We start from the raw sequence: 24,181 nt of genomic DNA, 5'->3' as shown, positions 1-24,181 counted from the left end.
TTCTCATTCTGTAAAAATCTAAATTTTTTAACATTTTAGACCAATTTGTTTTCTGCTACATATTTTTGGTAAAAAAAAAATCGCAATAAGCGTATTTTGATTGGTTTGCACAAAAGTTATTGTGTTTACTAACGACGGGAAAGATTTATGTAATTTTTATTGTTTTTTTTTTTAACTAGTAATGGCGGCGATCTGCGATTATTTTTGCGGGACTGCGACATTGCGGCGGACAGATCGGACCCCTGACTGACATTTTAGACACTTTTGGGGGTACCAGTGACATTACTACAGTAATCAGTGCTATAAATATGCACTGTTACTGTAAAAATTACACTGGCAGGGAAGGGGTTAACTTTACTGGTGATCAAGGGGTTAAGTGTGTCCCTAGGGGTGTGATTCTAACTGTCAAGGGGCGTAGCTAGTGAAGTAACCACAGAGACATGCGATCCTACATAGCAGGATCACATAGCCTCTGTGCTTACTTCAGGGAGAATGACAGACGGCTGTGTTTACATCAGCCGTCTGTCTTTCTCCCTCTGCTGCGGGAGATCGCGAGTGACCGGCGGGAAGTCCACCCTAACACACAAAAATATACCTTACGTTTTATGCAATAAATTGCTATTATTTCATAACTAGTTAAAGGGGAAGTCCACCCTAACATTAAAATGTCTACATCTACAGACATCCATGATCTAAGACTAACCGATCTAACCCTGTAAAAAAGAAATCAATATACATACCTTTTCTAAGCCGATTCAGTCCGGTCTCCTGCTGCGGAAACTCTGCAAAGGAGACAGCCAAAAACAGGTGGGAAATAAATGGGAAGTGACATCACCCAAAGAGTTACTATGGGACTTCTGTTGTTGGCTGCCTCTTCTGCAGTGTAGAGAGGAGTAACACTGCTTAGGTGAGTCTGTGCCTACAATCCAAGGAGGGTGAAGGACCTCGGCTCGCCACTGCAAACAGCATAAATGAAGAAATTGGTCGCACACAATCTCCTTGTGGTTTGCAACCAATTTCTTCATTTATGCCTCTTCTGCACACACCTCCACAACAAAGCCACCGCTGACAGCTCTGAGTGGGACCGAACCGGAGCAGCTTAAAAAAAAGTATGTATATCGATTTCTTCTTTACAAGGTTAGATTGGTTAGTCTTAGATTATGGATGCTTGTAGATTTAAAGATTTTAATGTTAGAGTAGACTTCCCCTTTAACTAGTAAAGAAATAATAGCAATTTATTGTATGAAACATAAGGTATATTGTTTTGTGAAAAAGTCCCTTTAATTTCAGTATCTGCACATGACTCTGTGTACCAGGACACAGTATACTTTAAGATTTAAGCAGCAGGGCTGGCCTTAGGTGTTCAGGCGCCCTGTGTGAGCTAATCCTGTGGCGCCCCCCCCCCCCCCCCCACCCCCCGCGCACATTTTCTTGCACCTTTTTTGCACTTTGACTTTCATTTTTATGATCACTTATAACTTAGCCCCCCTTACATCAGAGACACTCACAGAGGCCCCCCTTTACATCAGAGACCCTCACAGAGCCCCGCCTACATTAGAGACCCCCACAGAGCCCCCCTTAAATCAGAGACCCCCACAGAGCCCCCCTTAAATCAGAGCCCCCCCTTACATGAGAGACCCCCCACACAGAGCTCCCCTTACATCAGAGACCCCCCACAGAGCTCCCCTTACATCAGAGATCCCGCCACACAGAGCCCCCCTTACATCAGAGACCCCGCTTCACAGAGCTCCCCCCCACAGAGACCCCTTACCTCAGCGTCCCCCCCACACAGAGCCCCCTTACATCAGAGCCCCCCCACACAGAGCTCCCCTTACATCAGAGCTCCCCTTACATCAGAGCTCCTCTTACATCAGAGCCCCCCACATCAGAGACCCCCACAGAGTCCCCTCACACAGAGCCCCCCTCACACAGAGCCCCCCTCACATCAGAGACCCCCCACACAAAGCCCCCCTCACATCAGAGACCCCCCACACAAAGCCCCCCTCACATCAGAGACCCCCACACAAAGCCCCTCTCACATCAAAAACCCCCCCCCACACAGAGCCCCCCTTACATCAGAGACCCCACACACAAAGCCCCCCTTACATCAGAGACCCCCCACACAGAGCCCCCCTTACATCAGAGACCCCCCACACAAAGCCCCCATTACATCAGAGACCCCCCCACACAAAGCCCCCCTTACATCAGAGACCCCCCTTACATTATTGCAAGAGAGAGACCTCACTTACCTCACGCTGTCTGCAGCTTCTTTCCCACCCACACATCCCCGGGGAATGTGGACGGGGCGGGAGGGGGAGGAGAAGGGGCGGGAGGAGGAGGAGCTGACGATCTCTCTCCTCTGGAGTCCCTGCAGAGGAGGAGGAGGGATCAGTCAGCAGCTGCATCTCTGTGGCTGAGCTGTGTGTGATACACAGCTCAGACTGCAGCAGTAGTAGACCGGGGCACAGCCGCATATCGGGAGGTAAGCGGCGGCCGCGGCCTGTGTTAACCCTGTCCTGGCTGCGGTCGCCGCTTACCTCCCGCTGTGCGGCCTGATCTTCTGCGAGCTGTGATGGCCACACGGCGCCCCTGTTGCCCATGGCGCCCTGTGCGGCCGCACAGCTCGCACACCCCAAAGGCCGGCCCTGTTAAGCAGTGTCACATTTTTATAAGTAAATGACATGACTGCTGCATGACTTGTACAGATTGGAAGTTATGTGTCTGAAATACATTTTATTTATTTATATTTCTACTAGTTTTCTTGGTGAATAGCAATGCACATTTGCTGATATTGACTATTACATAAATATTGCATCTAGAGTATTCCATTTGTTGAAATAGAAGCCTTTCCAAAATGTTTTTATGTAAATATCTGCATTTGTGTTTCATACAGTTATCGCATCATGTTGAGTTGCTGGCATGGGGATCCTAAGGAAAGGCCAATATTTAACAACTTAGTGGAGATCCTGGGTGACCTGCTGCAAGAGAATGTCCAGCAGGTATGTTTATACTGACCACAAATCCTCCAACAACTAGGTAGATATGGGCTTAGCCCCAACCGTCCCACTCAATGAATTCTATTGGTAAACCAGTCTTTTAGACACCCTTTAGGGTTAAGCATTCTAGTGTCCGGGAAGGGGGGAAAATCTGTGAAATGTGGGACTATTTTCATTCACATACAAAATGAAGTCTTTATTATAAAGGTTAAAATTGATCACATAAACAACTCGAAACACAGGACACGTTTTAAAAATATGACCCAGCTAATCTGTTCCTCCTCTTAAATTGACTTCGGACTTTGATTCAATACAGATCTATAATGCAGCAATATTTTACCCCTTAGATATACAGTATATTAGATATGTAAATAGTAATGGGTGACCACCCAACTGATGTTTATACACCATGAGGAAATGTGTCAGTCCAGCATATGTTAACCCTCGACATCCAAGAACAAACTTGTTGTAGAATTGTCAGGTTAGTTTGAACTCAAAACAGCAAAGTTGAAAACAAAAAGATGGTATTATCCACTGTGGTCCAGAGGAGGTGAGCTGTGACCTGAAGATATAAAAGTCCTCCCCATAGGGGTATGTAGCACATAACCTTCCTCACACAGATATGCATATTAGGCAATCTTGGTTTTAATTTGTGTTGCTGCTAATGCAGAGGAGATCATATATATAGAAGATTAGATCTCATATTTGAGCATTTTTGCAAGGACATCCATTCAATAGACACACATGGTATATCAAAGCTTACGCTATATAATGCAGAAACCTTTCAATGGTGCAGCATTTAGCTTATATTGTGCCATCTGTATTGTTCATACAAAAGCTCAATGAGAAAACAGTCCTGGATTTCACATAAATGAATAAGTTGTGCAGTCCTGATTGTGTATACAGTACACTGCTACTTGGTCTAGAGATGGTTCAATATGTAAGCAAATAAAATCTCACATTAGAGACATTACACCTTCCCTCGCAGGAGCATCCATTCAGAGAGTGCAAGAGATATATCAGAACATATTTTCCACAGTGTCAGGACCATCAGTGCTTTAAGTGGGCCGGTATGCACTGGTACTCAGTACCGCCACTTCCAAATATGGCTCTTGAGCATACCGCCACCTCTCTGTGCGCCTTAGCGTACCAGTACGCTCATTTTGGACATCTGCGCATTCAATTACCCAAAAAAAAATATTTCCCACTCCAGAGCCAAACCAGTCACCACCAGTGAGTCCCCCTGCTCCGGAGTCCCAGCCCAGGCCAGGGGGTGCTATGTGGGGACCCTTATGTGGGGTGGGGGGGGGGCGCGAAAAAATGTATAGGCTATAATAGAGTACCGGCACCTCTTTTGGGCCACTGAAAGCACTGAGGACCATCAAAAAGAGTGGCATCCAGCATGTTAACACATATTAAGCTGTGTGTATTATTGCATATTGACACGATTGCTCAGCACAGTTCCAATCCTCAATGCAAGTCCAGCTGAATAGAGAGCAAAGCTCTATTAAGACCATTTAAGCTGCTGTTGAGCAATAAATATATAGGCTAGTGTTTGTAAAAACATATCTTTAAAAAAAAAAAAAACACATAAGGTACTTATCAAGCAAGTGTCATTTTTTTGGAAATCCTCCTCTCCGGGTGGTGGCTTGGATTCTAGGGGTCATGGGAGCAGGAGCAGGTAGCTGGATGATAATGGAGCCTGACCGATTTCACTGGGTGTCCCGGATTATTCAGAGTCTACGACCAGTTTATGTTTAAACTGAGTGATTCATTGTCTGTCTCCACCACATTCCAGTTAAAGGTTTAATTATGGGGCATAACAACAAATCACAGGCCCCCATAATAAAATGTTGGTGGGGTCCCCAACCCCAACTTGTTTCCCCATGCAAAAAAAAAAAAAACTAATTTCTGTGGTATTCATCATATTACATTGGTAGCCAGTGGTCTATACTGCAGACCCTTTAATAGTCACCCTGTCATATCAATGGGCTTCCCTTTTGTCTATGGCAATGCTATCACAGCTGATCCTCTGGCTGTTGCGTTGCAACTCTCATTGCACACGTTCCCCCAGCACCCTGAGTGGAGTTCCACTCATTTTGAACAAGTCCAATCAATGTCAAGCCCATAATGAATGCTTTTACAAATGACATTTTTTTATAAAAAAAATTTTATATTAGTAAATAACTTTTTGCCTTTATTTTGTACATCACTACAGGCTGCGGCCACCTAGGTGATTCTCATGGACTCGACTCCTGCTATATTGGCGTCATCTATCCATGAGTCCATGCGAATCACCTAGTGACGAAATCTCCCGTTATTTTCCTGCTTTCCCTGACCTCCATTACCTGTCTTTTGATTGACAAGTTGCTATAGCAACAGAGTGGAAACTTCCACCGCCGCCGCTATTGCTAGGGCAATCTGTCAGGAAGAGAGAGCGCCACGCAGGCGTGAGATCGGGAGGTGCATGCTGGGTAGCCAGAAGGCTTCCGATGCCCACAGTAGAGATGAAATCTGCCTGCTTCCGAGATCTGGTCAGATTTCCACTATTTAAACATAAACTAAAAGAAACAAATATATGACATTATATAAATGTTGCAGTATAAGTGTACACAATTATAGTGGAGTGTCTAAAAAAAAAAATAAAATGATTTAGGGGACTGGAACTCCGCTTTAAGTGCCGGTTCACACTATTGCGATCACAGACATCGCATATGATTCGGAGCGCACTGCCCCTAAAATCACATGCAATGTCTGTGCGGTGCGAGTTCAGCCATACTGTTTGTATGGCTGAATTCGCACCGCAAACGCAGTGAACACACACAGAGCCCTTTTTTTGGTCCGCAGCAGAATTGGATCACATGGTGGTTCACACCAGTGGGATCCAATTCTTGTGCAAACTCTCAGATCGCACTGCGATATGCGATCTGATCTGGGGGTTAACTTTGAATTGACACCCCCAGCATATCGCATATGGCAGTGTGAACTGCCTGTGCTGCGGATGCGATGCGGGAACTCGCAGTATATTCGCAGTGTTCCCGCATCGCAATAGTGTGAACCGACACTAAAGAATGATTTTTTATCCATGAATAATGTTAGTTATTATTTATGATGCTACAAAATGTCTTTCCTGTTGTTTGTTTAGATTTTTTTTATTGTAAAACATTTTTTGTCACATGACCGCAACAGCGCCAATGGGCTGTGCGGAAAATGGAAAACAATACAAACATCCTGACGTGACCTAGCAGTTTTGTCTGCAGCTTCATAGGAGCTTTTCTTGCCCTGCCCCCCTCCCCCCATCTCTTTGCAGAGACACAGGATCCATGCCTTCCCTCCTGTTAGAATGGAGATCTGCCTTGTTTACATAGGCAGGCCACCATTCTGCCTCTGTACTGAACAATCGGCGGGTGCCAGTGAACATCGAGTCCACGGTACCCACCACTGCACTCTTGTGTGTGATCACAGCAGAAGGGAGTCGCCGCCGGCACGCACCCGGAAGAGCCAGATTATATGTATATATATTAGGGATCGACCGATATGCACTTTCCCTGATATATCGGATTCGGGCCCTGAGGTTACCGATATTGCCGATATTTCGGGAAAGTGCTGTACCGGAGTGATGCCTGCAGCTAGAGGCATCTCCCCGATACCCACACTCGGCTGTCATTACAAGTGACAGTGGGAGGGGACGTCTCCCCCCCTCCCGCCACCTTCCGCGGCTCGCCCGGGTCTCCCGTGCCACCGGGAGACCCGGGCATCCTACCTGCATGGCTGCCGAAGAGAAGACCGGATCAAAGCATTCGGCTCTGATTGGGTCTCCATGTAAAAAACCCAGAAGTGATGTCATGATTCAAAATTCAAAAAAATGGGAGCATTCAAAACAGCCAAACTTGGCATTTTGAATGCTTTTAAGTGCAGAGGAGGGATTTGGGGTCTTTTAGACCGCCAGATCCCTCCACCAGAGTACCTGTGAAAAAAAAAATAAAAAAATAAAAAATAAAAATATTTTTAAATATCCGAAAATATCGGCCGATACCGATATCCGATGACCAAAATATTGGTATTGGCAATAAAAAACTATATATGCCTGATCAGGTGCACAGATGCCACCTTGTAGCAGTAAAACTGCTATGGGGCAGACCTGAAGTGGTTAAAGCAAAACTAAACTCTTTCAACCAACAGTAACTATTTTTAATCCTTATGCCTCTAGAATTAGTAAAGTGATAGTAAGGTATATTATATTTATTTGTTTAAAACTTTTTTTACACTTCTTCAGTTGCTTTCTGGTTTCTGGCCTGGGCCAAAATGATTTCATACATCCCAGGAGTCTTCACTGGCATTTTGTTCTCATCTGGAGGAGGGGAGGAGGGATTTTCTTGGCTAAGCACACTCTCCTGCATGCCTGAGCTAGGGGGATATGGATTCCAGGAAGTAAATGCCCTTACTCAACATGGCCACAGCTATAATGCTAGGGGGTGTTTTTTAAAGTGATTTCTCAACAAAATAGTGTTTTCAGTTTTTGGTGCTCAGAAACAGTTTAGTTCTGGTTTACGGCAGTGGAGAGTGGAGAAAAGTCAAATCAGCAGTCTGGCTGTGTAAATCTCAGGAATGTATGGACAGAAACAAAAATCCTCTGGCAGTTCAGAAAGCTACAGTATATGTATTTCAGCTGTGTATTTAGTTAATTGCCTGGAGTTTAGTTTTAACCATATTTATGAACCAACAGAGTTTTACTCAAAAGGAGAGTATATATTGTATAGAAAAGTATATTAATGGTTCCTAACTGCCTCCCAAAGGAAGGAAAGGACTACATCCCTCTCAACGACTCACAAAGTTCAGAAGAGATGGACTCATCGCAAGCTCCTATCTGCCCACAACACAATTCTGATGAGGAAGAGTGTGACATGAGACTGCACTGCCATAACCTGGCTGTAAGGTGAGCCTGTTACAGCAAAAAATGGATCCTTCATTAACAATGTGTTTTGAAGAAAGGTTTCCCTCTATAGAATCCAGTGATATCCTAGCCTTAAATTCTCCAATAATGTAAAAAAAGAGGCCAGTTGATAGATGCGGTGTAACCAGAACATCTAAAACAATTTTCTCTTTAACAATCAGGCCTATTTCTGACACTTGTTGTTTACAAGTTAAAATCAGTATTTTTTGCTAGAAAGTTACTTAGAGCCCCCAAACATTATATATATATATTTTTAGCAAAGATTCTGGAGAGTAAAATGGTGGTCATTGAAATATTTTTTGTCACGCAGCTCCGGTACGCAGGGAAAACGATCGGAAAGCGACAGGAGGGGGGGCACCTCTCCCGCCGCCCATAAAAGGGATCCCGCAGTGAATCCGCCGCTGGGTCAACTTTATGTGAAAGAAGACTGCACCCCCTGTAAAAAAAAATACTGGGGTTATGGCAGCTATCTGCTGCCATAACCTCGGTATTTAACGTCAAAGTAGCGACGTAAAATTGGGGCGGGTGGTCCGGAAGTGGTTAAGACACAATTTTCACTTTAGGGCACAGGTGCGGATTGCGCATGGGATGTCTAGTCCGTGTGACTATGGCCTGTTTTACACGGGCTTCAGCTTGTATAAGAGCAGTATGAACAGCATTTGCAGAGCTTTCAGCAAGCGTTGTTGAAGCTTTTAGGGTACCGTTCAGCTCCACTTTGTAAATGCTGAACAATAATCTTAAAGGGAGCGCTGATTGTCTTTTTAACCACTTCCCGACCCGCTCACAGTAAATGTACTGCGAGCAGGTGGCAGCTGCAGGCACCTTGACGTACCAGTATATGTGCACTAACGCTCCCCCTGGCACGATCCTGTGGACACACCGGATCACGGCGCTTGGTACCCAAACACTAGGAGCGGCGGGGGTATCATGTGATTGCTATGATTGGTCATAACGATTAGATGATTAAAATGTAAACAAAACAGCCATGAATTGCTTCCATTCATGATTTGCTTATTATTGTGATGCTGTGATTGGCCCATAGCTATCAAATGGTACCTGGGCCAATCACAGCATCTTGTACCATGTGTTTAGCTAGAGGCAATCACAGCATGTCAACAGTAAGCAAGCTGTCATGAATGGACAGTTAACTATTGCTTATAACATTGATAACTGTTATAACCAACAATAATGTAAAAATAAAAAAAAACCTGATCACCCCTCCGGACTCCAGAGTATTACCTTTTCACTAAATAATAGTAAAAAAAAAAAGAGAAAAAAATGTTAAAAAGAGAAAAATTAATCTTTGAAAAATGATTATAATTTTTTTTTTAACCCACTGTCACCAGTCAGTATTCATGATAACCACCACATCAGTCATATGATGACACTGTACTGCATTGGTGACAGTATGTTAAAAAAATATATATTTAATCATTTTGTTTTGATTTTTCCCCAAAAAAGTGCATGAAGGTAAAAAACCATCAGCCTTTAGAATCAGTTTAAGGCAACATTTTGCATTTAGCCTTTTAATTAAATTACGATTTAAAACTTACATTACCAAAACTTATATTTTTTGTTTTAGGTCAAATGCTAGTACTTGAGAAAAATAATTAACACCAATAATATACTGTAAGCTATTCTAACCTAACATTCTGTGATTTCCCAATTAAACGTATCTAGTTATGAAAACCTAAATTACACAAATTATACCAAACTTCAGAATTTTATGTTGTGGTAGCAAAATTTTGCCTATTACTTGTATGTATATAGCACTGAAAGAGAACATGCATACTCTGTGCAGACAGAGTCCTGGCCAAGATTCAAACTGAAGAAGGGCAGAAGAGATAACCACTACTAGCATTGATGCAGATAGGACTGTATTACTACCAATAAAGGCTAAATTTATTTTTTTCTTTGTTGTCAAATTTAGTTTTTTTAATACGGATTGAGAATTTAGCCTTTTTTAGCATTGTTATCGGTAAGGTAAATTTGGTTTCATATGGTAATAAAGAAATAACTTTTTAGTGTACCAATACAATTCTGTCAGAAACACTTTCCTGCATCTACATTACAATACAATACAATATACATACTAGACGTGCTTAAATTAAAGTGAAGGATAGTGGGGTCCTCTGTTAGAATTCCAGCCAAGACACTATCTGCATAGAGTTTGCATGTTCTGTCCCTGTGCTTCTGTGGGTTTCCTTCCACACTCCAAAGACATTGCTGGTAGCTAAATTGGCATATGTATGCAAGCCAGGAACCTTAAATTGTAAGCTCCTTGACAGCAAAAACTAGAACGTAGGGCCTGCGTAAAATTTTCAGCACTATATACAGGTCTGTAATAAATAGGGCGACAAATTCTAACTTCATATGACTCACTTAATTTAAAGTGTTTGTTACCCCAACATTTCATATTCCTGATATGTGTATGTTGTATCATACATTTATGTTAAAAGGTATCCTGTTTTCTTTGTATTTGTTATTTTGCGCAAAATACCTGGAGATGCTGCCAGTCCCCCTGCTTTCCTAATTCAAACTGAACACACTAGGATTAGAAGCACATCCATCCCAGCGTGGTTAGTTTTTCGGCTGTGCTAGGAGCACAGCCTGCCTGTCCTCTGATGGCCAATACTTGTGCTGACACACCCCCCTGCATAGCTCTTCACTGGGAAGATCAGTGTGCTGTTGTTTCTCTGATGACACAACCACCCTGCAGTTTTCACCCACACGGTTCCAAGTCCCTTATGCAGCTAACAACAGAGGTCATGTGATCACTTATAAAAAAATAAAAAATTATTTATAATTTCTTTTAATATGTATACACAAATAGTTTGCCTTGCATTTCTATTTTAAATGGAAGGGGTTGTTTTTCAAGGTAAGGGTTTACATATGCTTTCAGTTTTCCTAACTAAATATCTTTCACTTGGAAAACACAAAATGATAAACTAGAATAGCTTACAATAATTGGAGGTGTTAGTTTTTTCAAGCACTAGTCTTTTGCTTAAAAGAGAAATGTAAGTTATGGTAAAGTATGTATTGTAATATCATTTATTTAAAAAGCTGAATGCAAAATGCTTCCTTAATTGTTTAAGAAAATGCAGCAAAACATTTTTTGAGCATTTGTGTGTATTTGTGTGTGTATATATATATATATATATTTATATATGTATAGATATATATAGATAGATAGATAGATATATATACACAGTATGTAAATTCAATATCATATTTAAGGACAAAGTAACTACTAAATCAGTAGGCTTATCATTAAAACTTTACTGATACAACAGCAGGTATAGTAAGATAGCCCCAATACTATTGTAACGCTACCCCTGCAGGGGCCATTTTAACTGGTTCTCCCCCCAAACAGTACAAAGGCCACTATCCACCCAAGCAACAGTTTATTCACTCTGGGTCCAAAAAATAGTATGCATTTTTGTGATTGCTCATAACATTTTTAACAGGAGAGGGTTTGGGGCAATGGGATACTCCAAAACGGTTAGCAATTGGCTGTTAGAGAAAGGTCTTTTTAAGAAACTGTGAATATCAGACAGTCTATGGCCTCACAGCTGAGGACCATAAGGCAAGTCTATTTGGCATCTGGTTAACCTGCACCACTGCACAGCTGTTCGTATCCTGTGCAATCTCAGGAACACTGCATAGTAGCGGAGGGCACTCTTCTCTAAACTCACACTCCAGGACACCGCTGAGGACAGGGATATGGCCGGTATCTGAGACCCTATGAGAGCAGTGTCAGTCCAAGCAACCTCTGGGACTTATATCCCAAAAGCACACAGTCACCATAATTTATTCAGGGTCCATACTTTCACCTTTCTCTGGACACAACCCAGTGAGTGAGACAGTTCTTCTCTAGACCAGATCCTTCTGGTGAAGTCCTGCAGTCATTTCCAGATCACCTCCAGGTCCCAGCTCTGCCACCGCTGAGACCTCACAGAACAGCAACACAGTCCACAGGCTACCTCAGGTGCAATAGCTCCCTGAGGCTTAGAACTCTCCTCTCTGGGAAAAGACAATCTCCCCAGCCTAGGCAACAGCTTCCCAGACCATCTAAGCTAACTAGACTCTAATCAATATTGAGGCCTTTTTTTATTTTCCCTCCCTAAGCTCTGGAAAACTCTTCTAGAGGCAGGGGGAAGCAATCAAACGTTCAGCCTGTGAAACCCTGAAGAGACCAAAACAAACAATTACTGCTCCCTTGATTACAGAAGGAGCCAAAAAACGAATTTACCTAGCGTCCTACACTAGGAGGGTGCTGCATCCATCCCCTTGCTACAAATAGGAACTTTTCTCATGGGCCAAGTAACACAACATAAAATGCTCTTGAGCCCAAGAGTTAAGTATCCCATGACAAAATAAAGGATGGGGAGAGAGAGAAATAACAGTATAACAGCCAATAGCCTGCAGCACTGATCAGTGTATTCTGACAGTGGAGAAGTCCAGCTGACTCCTCTACTGTCAAAATACAATGACACAGCACTACCTCAACACGTCCACCTCAAATGTGTGAATGGGGGAATGTATGGCCAGCTTTATTTCATTCCTTTCTTGTATAATATGTTTTTAAAAAAATAATAAAAATATGGTTATACTTTAAAGGAGTACACAATTGCTAGTCCTATAGTGGTCAATACTTCATTCCTAATATGTCTTCCTAGATTTTAGCTCAGTCTTCCCCTTTATGGTAATTATGACTGCAGAATACACCGTGGAGCTTGTCTATGATGCAGAATACTTTAAAGTTTTGTCACTGCATTGTTGCATCTTATTGTACTGTAATAGTCGTTCTCTGACACAACATTGCTTCATTTGTATTTTTTCTACACAGATATTACAACTGTGTTTCCTTCCCTGGCTGTTTCACTGGGGGAAACCAGATCCGCTGCCCGTCAAGACTGAAAACATTTGAAGAATTTCCAATGACACACCTGGCACACAAAGGGCACCCGGTAAGTTTAATCTGAGTTCATTTAGTCCAAACCATGGACATAGACAAATACCGCTGCAGCTCAGGTCAAAGCCTTACAGTGCTCTGTCTCTTTCGTGGACTCTGTACATCTATGGGTTCATGTAGTACTGACCAGAACATTATTTTTAGAGAAGAGAGCTGTACACATTAACAACCAAATCCACAAGTGCTTGACATGGGACTTTAGAAATGGTCTTTAATTGGATGATTTTTGAATGAATTGAAAGTAACTGTTGATGCAACATTTGTACTAGAATTGTGTATCATATTTTTATGAAGGTCTTATATACAGATTTGTAGGTGCTTCATGTAGTGCTTACCTGTATATCAAACGGTGAAGTTACATTTGGTACTATTTCTGAAGTCTCCTAGACTTGCACAGAAATCATAGGAGCAGTTAAGCGCAATGTTTCCACTTTACCATATTTACTAAAATTTCACATTACACGGGGGAAAAGAGACAAATAATGACTCCCACAATACTTTGCTTTGGCAATACAATCTTTCTTGCAGTGACTTTGGAATATGTATATAAACCTTGATATTGCACAGAACAGTAGATTGTTGCTTTTTAAACACGGTTTTCTTTTTTGTTGTCCTATTGTTAATGACTAAAATTGACATATAACAACACTGTTACATTCTCTTGCTTAGGTTTATGCACACGGGGTACATGGACATTTCAGATGCCTGGTGTAATTTCCCAGTGCTTTCCCATGCCTTGGGAGCTTCCCAAGTGCCCATGCCACATACAGCCTGCCATACAAGTAAATAGCTGTACACATCTGTGCTCTTGTAAATGCAGATGCTTTTTACATGTGTATGCTTTTCCAAATACTAAACTTTGACATTCAGAAAATACTTTGAACACTCATGTGAGGGTAATTGGTGATGCAAAAAAAGCATCCACGTTTACAAAAGCACAGCCACGTACAGCTGTTCACTTGATCTGGCCATATGCTTGTGTAAACCTGGATATACACGTTAAGTCAAGGCCACCATCAGGGGGGTACAGGCAATACACTTGTAAGGGGCCTGAGCATCTCAAGGGGCCCCAGGTGGCCGGGCTCAGGGCTGGCCCGCACCCCCATATGATATTAAACTGTTAGCACTTGCCACTTAGCACTAAAGGCGGCCCTGCCAGCACTTGCTTCACTTCCTTCGCTGCTAAGGCAGAGCCTGCTGCTGCTAGGTTACTGATTAGTAATCTGATTGAGTAGGACTCGAGGATGAGGAGTGGTCAGCTTGTCAGTGATGAGAGTGGACCCATGCAGATGCGAGAGAGCAGCATAGAGGGTAACATACTGTGTGCCTGCAGAGGCGTGCTGCTGTGCTGTAGATGCACTTTGTGGACTCACTTTATTTATTTCTCCTCAGATGGGACATCTAACAAGCTGGCATGATGGAGTTGCATTGTGAAAATGGATGAGGAGGATTCTGGGTGGGGATGAGAGTTACATTGTGGAGAGGCTCTTCCCGTGTAACTCTGATCCCCGCCCAGAATCATCCTCATCCATTTTCACAATGCAACTCCATCATCCCCATCCCCACCCAGTATCATCCATCCTGCCTCTCTACAATATATCCCCATCCCCGCCCAGAGACAGGACACAGAATGTTAAGTACGGTGCCAGTATAGACTGGCCCTCAAATAAGGTGGCACAGCACTGACATCCAGTGCTAGGAGGAGGCTAGGCAGAGAAAGACAATTCCCAAATAGGGTACAGGCTGAGGGGAGCACTGTGGCTAGCCGGTATGGGCTGAGGAGTCATTGCCGGCAGATTTGGGCTTGCTGCCTGGTAACAAAGGCTCCAGAGGAGGGAGGCAAAGGCATGCAGCAGAGCAGGGAGCTCTGGGAAGACACAGCACAAGAGTAGTACTTTGTAAGACACACAATATGAGGTTCTTCTCCTAAAATGCTGTCTTTAGTTTGTGCCTGCTGTTACCTTGGCCAGACATCTCAGTCTTTGATCTATTAGTCTATGGCACATTTTTCCAGAAGGCCTGATCTTTGTTTATAAGTTTGATGGCAAACTGTAGGTTTGCTCCTATGTTCATTTTCGATAACAAAGGCATTTTCCTGACACACCTCTCACATGGGTTAAATTGACGCAATCTCTTTTTGATTGAAGATACAAGCACTTGGACACCAAATGTTTTAAGAGTTATGCCCCATACACACGTGCAGATTATCTGCAGACTTTTGTCTTCAGATTTACCTTTTCTATGTAGTGCAAGGGCCTGCCGGATTGCATACAAATTGAAAGTGTTTAGGTTTGACCTCATATTATATGGTTTTGGTAAGTCTGCAGACAAAAGTCTGCAGATAATCTGCACGTGTGTATGGGGCATTACCTGTACATTCTGTGATTCAATTTTGAGGTTCTTGCAGACCTCTTTTGGCATCAGACAGTAAGCTCCAGGGTTGCATTTTCAGGGCCGGCTAGTCCTGGACAAATTAGCAGTTGATTGAAATCTATGCCATCCATAGATTATATTCCCTACAGTGAAATAAATGACTTTAAATTCCTTGCCAGACTTATAGGCATCCACAATTTTCTTTGGAGAACCTTAGAGAGCTCTTTTATTCCCGGCATGATGATGCCACACACGTTAATTTCAAAAAGAACACCAGACCCTAGATTATCTGAGCTTCCACCTGGATATTCCCTAATGCCCCGTACACACGTGCAGATTATCTGAAGACTTTTGTCTTCAGATTTACCTTTTCTATGTAGTGCAAGGGCCTGCCGGATTGCATACAAATTGAAAGTGTTTAGGTTTGACCTCATATTATATGGTTTTGGTAAGTCTACAGACAAAAGTCTTCAGATAATCTGCACGTGTGTACGGGGCATAAGGAAATTGAAATTATTGTTACCTAATCTGGAACACAATTCTAATTTCATGTGAAGTGGTGCTAAATGTGGGGGTGCGCTTATTTTTTCCTATGACCAATCTGTATTTTCTTTCATTTAGAAAGTGAATAAATCATGCCAATTTGATGTGTCACTTGGATATCACCTTTATCTATAAAGACTGCTTAAATGAAGACCTAATGTTTTTCTGTTCAAATATGTTGAAAAAGGCAACAATTTTTATGGGGTGTTCTTACTTTTTTCCCATGACTGTCTATAGAACAATAAAATATGTGACATATGTCTGCCTCCATGTACCATGTATCAGACTGTAACAGAATCCATTCAAAAGTGAGTTGGTTCTACCACTGAAGAACGCTAACTAGCTTTGTAGTTTAATAACTACTATTAATAACCTATTATTCATCATATTCTTTTCATGTTTTGTATGTAAACAGGACAATCAGACTGACAGTGGGATGGTACTGGCTTCAGAGGAACTGGAGAGGATAGAGAACAGACACAGGACAGAAGGGGGATTCAGGTATTTGACACAAACTATGTCACACTATGTCACCCAGATCATGCTAGTGCATTATCATAATACAGAATTTTTATACAGTTATTGAATGCCACCCTGTTGGGACTTGACACAGCATAAAATAGTAACTGGGGGCGGACAGGGTGGCATTTGCTCCTTGGCCCAGTGCTAATAATATTTATTGGGCTGGTGGTATGATTTGGCCTTTACGAGTTAGACACTGATTAGCGACCCCCCCAACCTCAACTTCCCTGTTGTTATTCTGAAACAGACGTTAACTTTGAACATAAAGTCTAACTCCAACCAAAAATGTTTATTTGATTTTTAATAGTGTGGGGAAGTTTAGAACTTCTGTAAGGTGCTTATTGTCATTTTTGTGCCTGCTAGAAAGATTTTCACTCACTTCCTGTCAACACAGGAAGCAATGGCTAGTCTCTCCGACAGAAGCATAGACAAAAACACATTTTTGGTAGAGTAGGAAAAGATTAGAACTTCTGCTGGTGTTTTATTTTCCGTCTGTTCTTCTACTTCTTGTAGCATATCACAGGGACAGAAAGCAAGGGGGCAATCTCTGGAACGGAGGAAGAGAAAAAAAATAAAAACCTGACAAAATTTTTAATATTTCCCATGTTTTGCAAAACTTAAAAAAAAAGCCCAGGAGTTAGGCTTTTGTTCCCCTGGATGTGATAAAGATTAAAAATGAATACTGTAATTTGTACTTTTACCTGGTTTTTATTGCCTAAACCAGGGGTCTCCAAACTTTCTTAACAAAGGGCAAGTTTACTGTCCTGCAGCCTTTAGGGTACTGGATTGTGGCCATTGGGAGTAGAAAAGGTCCCAACGTAGTGGGAGAAAACAATGCCCCATCTTTGGTGTCAGTGGGAGGAGCTGTGTCCCATTGTTGGTGTCATTGGTAGAAATCGGGCCCCGTTGTTGGTGTCAGTGGGAGGAATTGTGTCCCATCATTGGGAAAAATTGTTCCCCTTCATTGGTGTCAGTGAAGGGAATTATGCCCCAATAATGGTATCAGTGGATGAAATAGTACCCAAAGGGCCAAATAAAAGCAAGCAAAGGGCCACATCTGTCCTCTGGGTCGCAGTTTGGTGAGCACTGGTCTAAACAAAAGATGGCTGCTACAGTGGAATATTTGGTAAGGGTAAATTTCTTTATGCGGCACTGCAAACCTTAACCTCATGAAATGTTGTCTTATTCAGTGTAGTGTGATAGGTATGATTCTTACACTTTCTTCAACTTATTTTTTTTTTTGCAGCAGTAAAAGTTCCCGTAGAAACAAGGATATAGCTTCAGGCTGTTCATCCCCCCAGAACCGGAGTCACCCTTCATACTCATCTTATAGTGGAGGGCAGACATTTTATAACAGTGAATATGGAGAGCTGTCAGAACACTCAGAAGGGGACAGCTTCACTCCCCCTGGAGGCTCTGCCAGTCCCGGAGTCCTCCATGCCTCCTTCTTCTCCGATGAAAACTGAATCTCCTCAGAGGCTTTTTAGTCCTCATCATACTCAGCATTAAACACTAAATACACATGGAAGGAAAACAAAATGGATGACTGTTTGCCCTACAAAGGCCACAGATGTCTGGACAATTCTTCTTTTGTTATCAAGGAACAGAAACTGGAGAATGAACTATAGCAAAACCTAAACTATAGACAAATGATCACGTTAAACCAAAATGAGACTGTAATACTTATCTTCTTGTTACAGATTTTTCAGGATTCTCCAAGGAAAACACACTTGCTAAGGTTTATGTTCAACTTTTCTGTATAATGTCTGATGTACAGTTTGTTCTAAAACGGACTTATTAAGCCACAAACGTCTATCATCATTCAAAAATAGGTCCAATGCCAATCCTTTACTTTGAAGAAAACAAATCTATATTTCAAAGAATCCTTTCCAGAAAAAAACATTGAGGCTGCCATTATAGACTATTAGTTTTGCAAATTCTAGCTGCCTGGTTGTCATGCTGACCTTAAATAATCTGAGATTCAGAACTAGGAAGCTGGTAAGGGCCTTTTTACACCAGCAGCCACATTGAACGCATGGACACTGATGTGCCCTGAGAGGAAACCATGTCAATGTTAGAACTTTTTAAAATGTGTAAAGTGATATTTCATTAAGGTCTATTGGCCTCAGAGCAGTCATGCCATGTACGGTGCCGCACCACGCTAAGCTGAAAAAAGTACTGCATGCTATCAAATTTTTTAAGTACACACCACTGACTTTTCTTGGATTTCCTGATCTGTTTAATTGCTCCAGACCAGACCAGGGACTCAGAAGGTATTAAAGCCAAAGAGTCAGTATAATAGCCAGGCAACTAGATATCAGCAGTGGCAGTTACCATATTTCTGTTCCAAAAGGTTTACTTTATACAAAGCCCCAGCTCATTTTACCGCAGAGCCCCAAAGGATGAACCAAGAGATGAAACTCTCTTCTCACTTCTTTTTTCACTCACTTCTTCCCTAGATCTATACTTCATTGACTCAGGATCCCCCAACTGGAGGTCCTGGCTCTGCACCCACCACTTCCATTATGTAGGCAAGCACATGAGTCTCAATTGTCCTGCTGTGTTCTTCATAATATAAAAATAAATCAGGCTACAATGGCAGATGAAGTGCCTATACACAGCTACTTTTGTACAATACAAAAAATTTCCATAACTTCAGGCAAACTTCTGATCATGTGCAGGGAAACAAAGATAAAATATTAGAAGAGATTCTTTATTAACCCACTTATTTTTTGTGTTTGGCAAAATGGTAGTTGTCAAACCTTCATCAGTACCAATCTGTATTAGATGACCAATCATTTCTCTGGTGGATGGTTTAGGCCACCTTGGGACAGAAGTTGCTGAGAAGTCAGCTGCGGAGATCTTTTTGGTTACCTTACTAATAGTGAGAGATACTCTTGGGAAAGAGGAAGTTTATTAAAGCATTTCTAAACCCAAAATTAAAAATGTAGTATATTTCAGCTTACTGGTCCTTAGATGTGGTGGCTACATTCATTTTCAATTTTCAGGCTAGGAATATTTTTAGCAAGTAAATAAAATACCAGTTGGTCTTGCCAGAAGTGCCCTGTCCTTGTCTCATCCTGTGAGCTGAAAAGCCACAAACATCCTTATCTTCAGTGTGTTAACTACTAGCCCCATCAATTTTCCATGTAATGGAGATTAACAAAGGCGGACACATTTGAAAGCTAGCCTTTAGGCGGACATATATGAAAGCTAGCCTTTGTGACAACCATGGATCTTTTCATTGATATTGATACCATAGAGAAATGAGTTAAGTTCCAATGGGGTTGGTTTACTAAAGCTGAAGCACTCAGAATCTACTGCAGCTGTGCATGGTAGCCAATTAGCTTCTAACCTCAGCATGTTCAATTAAGCTTTGGCAATAAGGCTTGGTTCACATTGGTGCGATGAAGGAACCCAGCGAATCCACTGTGAGTTCCCACATCACACCTGACTGCCATTTGCGAACCGCTGGGAGTGTGAACACAAAGTTAATGACACCCCCCGATCAGTTCGCACATCGCAGTGCGAACTATCAATTCGGACAGGAATCAGATCGCATATGTGTGAACTATTGTTGCCACCTCATCCCTTTAAACCAGGACACACATTAATTACACCTGTTATGTGGCTGATTAAGGTGGTAATTAAACTTATGCCTTATATTAGCCTTAGAACCTGTGTAATGAATATGTGTCCTGGTTTAATGGGGTGAGGTGGCAACCCTAATGTGAACACCCATGCAATCCAATTCTGGTGCAGGCCAAAAAAAGGGTCCTGCACGAGTTTGGTCCGAATGCGATGCGAATTTAGCCATACAACCTGTATGGCTGAATTTGCATCGCCCAGACATCACATGTGATTTGCACAGCAGTGCGCTCCAAATCACTTGCTATGTCTGGCATCGCTACAGCATGACCAAGCCCTAAAACCTGGAAGCTAAAACCATGTTAGTGTTGCAGAGTTGCTTCAGTTTTAGTAAATAACCCCCAATGTGACAAAAAGCGACAGGAACTTTTTGGCAGGTTGGCCAGGTGAAAATAAAGGGGAAAAATAATAAAAACGAAAATGAATGCACCCATCTCAATAAGGACTCGTAAGTCTCAATGTATTTATTGTTGTTTTTGGGTTTAGATATGTTTCGGGAGTCTCTCCAATTCAGGAAAGTTGACGCATCTGTTAATTTTTAAGACCTGTTTCACACTAGTGCGATTTCAGATGTGACTTGAGTCACACAGAATTGCACGACAATAGAAATCACATTATTTCCGATGGTGCATGTTCACATTAATGCAGCACAGTGCTTTTTTGAAAAAGGGTCCTGTGCTACTTTGGTGCAATTCCAGCATGATTCTGATTCAAATGCATCACATAATCACATCACACTGAAAGTCGGATTAAAATCTGATTACAGCAGTGCGAACCTAGCCTAAAAGTATTGAATGTTTGCATGTCCTGCACAAACACAGTTTCAGTATTAAGTTGGTACTTCTCCTTTAACAGCATAGAGGGCTAAATGTTCTAAAAGGAGAAAAGGTAATTCAATAATTAATAGTAGACTTTGTTAAATAAAAAATCCAAATAACTGTCAAAGTGGAAATGTCTAGTGATTTATTACATTCCAGTACAATTGTACAGAGGAAAAACAATACTAAAATAATAATTAAATAAAGTAAATAATGGATACTGATACAGTCCCGTACAGTGGGGGACATTTACGGATCTTGTGCTTCGTGAAAAACAAGCAGCTTCCGCTGTTTGCATACTTTCACTCCTGCCCGTATTTCCTTCAGAGGTATCTATTACCAACTAGCATTATCATATACTTTTTACCACTTTGTAAGGTCAATACCAAAAGTAAACGTTTTAGAAATGCACGTACGTTGTCAAGTGTTCTGAATGCACAATTGATGTCTTTTAAAACATGCAATCCTTCTATAAACACACAGCTAAGGCTGGCCATACATGTTCAAGCCTCTTGTACAATTTTCCTTAAGATTTACCAAAAACCATATAATATGAGGTCAAAACTAAACAACGTTCAATTGTTTCCAATTGGGCAGGCCCTTGCACCACATTGTATAAGGTACATCTAAAGGAAACTTGTACAAGACAATAGAACGTGTATAGCCAGCCTAACACTGCCATGTCTTTTATAATAGAGGTACTTTTTGAAACTCCCCAAAAAATTGTCATTTTAGCATGGACAGAGGGCCCTGAGGATATAATTAAATCCGAACCTAAGCCAAAAGTTTTTATTTAATAGTTGATAGATTAGGAAAGGGTTTCAGACTCCGTCTAGAAACGTTTTCTTTGCAGATCTGTAGCACAAGAAATCTGTCTTTACTACCCATTAAAAGATATATATATATATATATATATATATATATATATATATATATATATATATATATATATATAGACTCAACGATGGTAATACAGTTTAGTTCTGTCGATCATTTATGTCTCAGTAATGTTGTTGGGTCCTGTATATTTAGGAAGGTGTGAAATGTATAGGAGGGTGTCATATTTTTGTCTATTCGGGCCACCTAACTGCAATGGGCAGGTGACCTGTCACTGAAAAGCAATGGTTTCCCTATGACGGTGATGGCGAACCTTGGTACCCCAGATGTTTTGGAACAAAATTTCCCATGATGCTCAACTACACTGCAGAGTGCATGAGCATCATGGGAAATGTAGTTCCAAAACATTTGGGTGGTCAAGGTTCACCATCACTGCCCTATGTGTACAGTACAAAGCACCATTTCCACAGGTCTCCCATTACTCCACTGTGAACTTCAGTCAAGAAAAAGATTTGTAATATCTCACCTCCTGCTCAGACTGCAAGTAAAGTGCTGGATATATGTTTACTCCACCTAATTCAAGATGAAATTGAAATAAATAATGGACAATGTTTCATCAACAGAAGTCCGAACAATGCTACCTGTAAATGCAGGAAAAGCCCAAAAAGAAGGCTCAGAATTGGCAATATTGTACAATACTATTGTTTTAAAAGACCCCAATGGTGGACTTGGATACTCTGTTGTAAGGAATATGACTGGTGGACCATGTCACATTACTGTCATCCATCCCTGAAAGACAAACTATACAATGCTGTGCCATCTACCTACTTTGTGCACCAACTGAGCCCTTTCCAAAGAGAAGTCTTCTGATCATGGACTCTTACTTCTATGTACTATGCAAAACTGATACTTGTTCTGTTTTGATATAATATATACCTTTATATATAAATATATATTAGTATACAACATAGTGTCCTGTTGTTTTCCCATATCCTTTGTGCCTTTCAGTTTCTATGATCAAAGTGTGTGCGAGCCTGGATAAAATATTTAAGCCCAGCTCCAGCCATTATCTTTTTTAGAGTTAGTAGGAGTTGGAACCTTTGTCAGGTTTTTATCGTTGGCATTGTCCCTGTTCAATTGATTGCCCATTGCTTCCACCTGCACACACTTTGTTCCTTTCTTCCTCTGCACAACTCCTGCTGGTTCACTCCTGAGGGAACTGACAGGCCACTTGTCTGTTCAGCAGCAGCCCATTACAGGCAGGAACTCAAAGTCCCTTTAAAAGTAGCAGAATTAGAGTGAAACAGCTTCCCTTGTGGCCACTAATCTCAGCACTACTTCTTCAGGTAATGCCAGCCTACCTGGCTGCATCTGCCTCTTTCACCAGCCCTCCTGACTGCCTCTCTACACTACTTATGACCGACTGACTCTTCACCAACCCAGACACTCTGGAGAGCGCTCAGGGGAAAAGGCAAAAGACTTAAGCCCACCGCTGTCTTTAAGGGAGACTAACTACATGTGGCAGTCTCCCCCCTTTGTTAGTCCCCAACAGTGTACTCACTTGGTCCGCTCTTGCTCCCGTGCCTTCAGGAAAGCCTCCTCCCTTTGTGTTTCTGGCAGGATCCTTATAGCACCCAAGCCCAGCCCCAAGGTAGGTCACCCCCCCCCCCCAGACTAGGGGGTACCCCTCGGGGTCACCCGCAGCCTCCTCAACACTGAATCTCCATCTTCCACCCAACTGCCTCTTCTTGCATGGCCCATGTCTACCAGGATCATCAGTTTTTCTTTTTTCACTTACCAGTCATATATATTAAAACATTTTTAATTGTATCTTTAGCAAACCAAGAGGGTCCAAAAAGGGGGATTACATACCTGAGCCCTCATTTGATCCAGGGCCGTGCACGTCTGGGGCACTGGGAGCCATTGGCTTCCAGTGCTGTCAATTAAAGCCAGTGACGAAGGGAGTGGGGGGGGGGGGCTAGTGCCGCTATCTGTGTCAATGGACACAGCAGAGGGGCTTAGGAGTGAGCATGCATGAGTGCCCCCATGGGAAGCGGCTTCCCATGGGGGCACTGAGGAGGGGCCAGGAATGCCAATGAGGGACCTGAAAAGGGGAAGTTCAGGGCCGCTCTATGCAATCCTATTGCACGGTGTAGGTAAGTATAAAAATGTTTCCAACACTTTCCATTGTATCTTTACAAATGTAAAAGGACTTAAATAAGATAGGTTCCTTGTTTGGGTTTTTATGCCCTTTTAAACCAACAAAACAAGACCCTTGTATCAGTATGCACACACAGATATATATGTATATATACTGTACTCACCGGCCAATTTATTAGGTACACCTGTTCAATTGCTTGGTAACATCAATTACTAATCAGCCAATCTGATAGCAGCAAATCAGTGCATTTAGTCATCTAGATGTGGTAAAGATGACTTGCTGAATTTCAACCCAAGCGTCACAATGGGGAAGAAAGGGGATTTAAGTGATTTTGAACGTGGCATTGTTGTTGGC

The 24,181-nt window shown here is 42.0% G+C and overlaps 1 protein-coding gene across 1 annotated transcript in view; it reads left to right on the top strand.

The window, feature by feature from the left end:
• FLT4 (fms related receptor tyrosine kinase 4) overlaps window positions 1-18,425 on the top strand; it is a 358,183-nt gene extending 339,758 nt beyond the window's left edge. Inside the window, exons 26-30 of the mRNA XM_082253130.1 lie at window positions 2,894-2,999; window positions 7,793-7,932; window positions 12,800-12,920; window positions 16,257-16,342; window positions 17,610-18,425. Of these exons, the coding sequence (XP_082109256.1) occupies window positions 2,894-2,999; window positions 7,793-7,932; window positions 12,800-12,920; window positions 16,257-16,342; window positions 17,610-17,829 (673 nt within the window). The 3' untranslated portion in view covers window positions 17,830-18,425. The remainder of the gene's footprint in view (window positions 1-2,893; window positions 3,000-7,792; window positions 7,933-12,799; window positions 12,921-16,256; window positions 16,343-17,609) is intronic.
• Window positions 18,426-24,181: the final 5,756 nt, after the last annotated feature.

This window comes from Pelophylax lessonae (genome assembly GCF_965119305.1).
Source record: "Pelophylax lessonae genome assembly, chromosome: 4".
Lineage (NCBI taxonomy): Eukaryota > Metazoa > Chordata > Amphibia > Anura > Ranidae > Pelophylax > Pelophylax lessonae.
This window is presented reverse-complemented; position numbering and strand designations above follow the sequence as displayed.